We start from the raw sequence: 3,438 nt of genomic DNA, 5'->3' as shown, positions 1-3,438 counted from the left end.
TTCTCCGGTGCAAGTAGATTTTTGCACCAATAATTACTATCAACAAATTTTAACATTGAATGGATTGGATTTATTTTGCTGTAGTTGCATCAATTTTATAATTAACAGCAATTTCCAGCTCCTAAATTAGAAGGCATGCATAAATTTCTTGATACCCTTTAATCAAATAAAAGCAATATCGCGGTTAGCCATAATATTTCTTCTCAGGTGTAGCATGTGAGCCCACGCAGAGATTGACTAAATTTATATCCAGCTGACCACTTCAGTTGGATTCCTGCAGGCAAATTGTCGGCTTCCCACGTCGCAATCTTTGGATCTTCCAGCTGCGTGATGAGAAATTTTTTACCAAAAAAAAAAAAAAGAGAGAAATAAATTTTAAGCATTAATTAAAATAGAATAAAAATAACAGCCAACACTAAAAACAAAAAATAATAATATCCTTGCAACCCAACAGGAGTTTTGTACGTATATGGGCACGACGACCAAATTCATGAAAACTGAAAAAAATAAAACCATCCCGAGTTGCGACGTGAACCACCCACCACCTTCAATCCAGCCGGAGGGCGAAGATGTCCGTCGACGGCAAGTTGCGGTGCTCGGTGGCCGGCAGGGACGGGGGAGGTGGGGTTTCGTCATCATCCAGGCCACAGAAGAAAGGGTCCTTGAGGAGCTCGGCGGCGGAGGGCCGGGCGCGGGGCTTGGCGAGGCAGCGCTCGATGAAGGCCCGGACCTCGGGGTCACGGACCTTGCCCAAGGCCGCCGGGCGCACCCCAGCCGTAACCTTGCGGTAGATCTTGGGGATGCTGTCGCACTCGCTGTAGGGGATCTCCAGCGTCACCATCTCCAGAACACACATCCCGAACGAGTAGATGTCCACCAGCTCCGTGTACTGCTCCTCGTACAGCTCCGGCGCCATGAACTCCGGCGTCCCCAGTATCGAGTGCGCCGCGTGGCTCTTCCCCACGATCGCCGCCAGCCCCAAGTCCCCGATCTTCACCTGCAACCACCTACCCATTAAAAAATTGGCACCCACATCGGTGTCTGAAGGGCGGTTCCTTTCGCGGTCGTACCTGGCCGACGTTGCCGTTGATGAAGACGTTGCTGCAGTTGAGGTCGCGGTGGATGATGCAGGGGTCGTGGTTGTGGAGGTAATCGAGGCCGACGAGGATCTGGCGGGACCACTTTTTGAGGGCCTTGAGGGAGACGTGGCGGTGGCGCTTCCGGTACTCGCGGAGGTCGCCGGAGGTGCAGACCTCGGTGATGAAGTTGAGGGTGCTCTGCTCGGCGTTGGTCCACACCCGGTAAAGAGCGATGATGTTGTCGTGGCGGAGCTCACGGAGGAGATGCACCTCCGCGAAGAGCCGGTCCATCATCGGACGGTTCTCGCGGAATCTCCGCAGACTCACCTGGTTCCACGCCACCTCGATCCCCTCTTCTTGGTCGAACGCCCGGTAGACCTTCTTCACCGCACCGAACCCCAGCAGCTCCGCGTACCGTCCGTACCTCCCCGTCGGGTCCACCTCCACGAACGGCTCCGCGTCCTTGTCCTCCGCCACCGTCGCCGCCGCAACGCACGGCATCCCTCCGATGCTTCGGTGATGAAACGAAATCAAATAAGAACCCTGGTTTTCCCCAAAAAGAATGTCCGGTTAGAAAACCCTCGCTAGGAACACCGATCTTGAGATCAAGAAAGCGAGATCGAGCGAGACATACTTCGAAATCCAGTGGAGATCTCGCAGAAACCCTAGCTCGATCAAATAAATACGGAAGACGAACAGATCACGAGGGAATACAGAGTTCTCTCTTCTTTCAGGTGCTGCGTCGTCGGGGCCATTGAAGCTGAAGAAATAGCAAAAGAATTCCCAATAAAAAAACAAGAAATCACCGCCGCCAAGAAGAGAAACTCCATCAGTCATGAACCAAAGATCCGAAGCAGCAAATAAACCCTCAAATCTTAACCAAGATTTGCGGGAAAAAAAAAAGTAGGAAAAAAAAAAGAGATCGGATCACGAGATTACCAGAAAAGATTAGATCTTCAAAACCCAGAGAACTTGGAGAGCACAAGAGAGAGGGAGAGAGGTCGCACGAGGAAAGGGGAAAGAAGGGAGCAGATATTTATACTACTTGAGAGTCCGAGTCGGGTTCACGCTGCTGAGATGTTGGAGAGCCGTCCGTGTCCGAGATCGATAACGTGGCAGCTATCCAGATATGTACAGTCCTTGCCGCGGATTGCCAAGCGGAAGCTTCGACTTAACTCGTCATCCGCCGATTATACACGTGATGCTTCGAGGTGATGGTAATAGAAAATTGAATCTCAAAGGCCACGTGTATAGCATTTAGACATCCACCTAGGATTGATAATCATAATCCGCTGCAGGATGGAACTAACCGTCGACGGTGGAGATAACGTCGAGTTTTTGTTTCTTCTCGAGCCGTTGGAGCGGGATTAGGAATCCCAATCTCGCTCCGTCCCCAAGCCCGCCCCGTGTTTGGCGGGTGGGATCGAGGGTCCGAAAACATAGAAATCGACGTATGGTGCGGTGGCTTTTATCCTAGCCGTCCAAGCTGGTGGGGTTCGGATGGGATTGTGATGTGGGACGTTAGCTTTAGATCGGACGGAGAGATTGCGGCCCCGTGCACTTTCATTCGCTTGGGCACTAAGCCTAGGGGTGGCGGCAAGTCCACTGGGCCGGAGGTGATGGTTGGATAGGAGACTAGGATTTTTTAAAAGAAATTCGGGTTAGATAAAATTGGGTGGTTGGAGAAATAATTGGATGTGAGATATTATCCTAGCATGGGTTTGAGCTGCGCTGTTATCCGGTCCATCGGTCTTTTAGATTCGTGCCATGTAAGGAATGGTAGTAGATACTGGTTGATATTCGGACATCATACAATACATATACATCATCAATCAAGGTCATCAAGCAAAGTTACCTGCCAACCATAAGAGGATGAGCTTTGCGTCAATTGGAGGAGAAGGTTTGAGCAAAACCAATCACATTTTTGCACACTTTTCAGTAACTTGTTTTCCACCCTGGAGCAAGAGTTAAATAATGTTAAGTTAGATGGGGAGCTCTGCCTGATATCCATAGCTACCTAAATCTAATGATCTTATTATGGTGGCTGGTGAAACTTTACCTTTTCCATTTTTTTCACCTTTTCTGGGATCCAAGGGGGCTCTAACTCTACCTACTACTTCATACCCATAATCTCACCTAAGCAAGGGCTTAAGCTCCTGGTCAGATCGAGCCAAAGCTCCAAGTCAGATTGAGAATCAAGGCACGAACTAATACCACTTGAAATCGAACCCTACTTTTTTCTTTGGAGGGTAGTGGAAATAATTTAAGCAAGTTTTTGGTAGTACTTTGATTTGCAATTTTGCATCAAGCACTTCAAGAGGGGGGGGGGGGAGGTTATTTTTTGACATTTCTTTCGAGA

General features: G+C 49.4%; 1 protein-coding gene across 1 annotated transcript; it reads right to left on the bottom strand.

Moving 5' to 3' along the window:
- Positions 1-357: 357 nt before the first annotated feature.
- On the bottom strand, positions 358-2,147 carry LOC105034856 (probable serine/threonine-protein kinase WNK11). Its single transcript, XM_010910172.4, has 4 exons — positions 2,019-2,147; positions 1,714-1,839; positions 1,071-1,622; positions 358-997 (listed from the first exon to the last, which is right to left on the bottom strand). Exons 3-4 carry the CDS (start codon positions 1,578-1,580, stop codon positions 548-550), a joined length of 960 nt encoding a protein of 319 aa, XP_010908474.1. The 5' UTR covers positions 1,581-1,622; positions 1,714-1,839; positions 2,019-2,147; the 3' UTR covers positions 358-547.
- Positions 2,148-3,438: the final 1,291 nt, after the last annotated feature.

Source organism: Elaeis guineensis, chromosome 15 (genome assembly GCF_000442705.2).
Source record: "Elaeis guineensis isolate ETL-2024a chromosome 15, EG11, whole genome shotgun sequence".
In the NCBI taxonomy this organism is placed as follows: domain Eukaryota; kingdom Viridiplantae; phylum Streptophyta; class Magnoliopsida; order Arecales; family Arecaceae; genus Elaeis; species Elaeis guineensis.
The sequence above is the reverse complement of the archived record's forward strand: the minus strand, read 5'-3'. Positions and strand labels throughout refer to the sequence as shown.

What these genes read in the sequence shown, in the direction of transcription:
- LOC105034856 (XM_010910172.4), bottom strand. Translation starts at nt 1,580, where the DNA reads ATGCCGTGCGTTGCGGCGGCGACGGTGGCGGAGGACAAGGACGCGGAG. An exon ending in TCAACGGCAACGTCGGCCAG is followed by an intron (nt 998 to 1,070) that starts GTACGACCGCGA and finishes AGGTGGTTGCAG; the next exon opens with GTGAAGATCGGGGACTTGGG.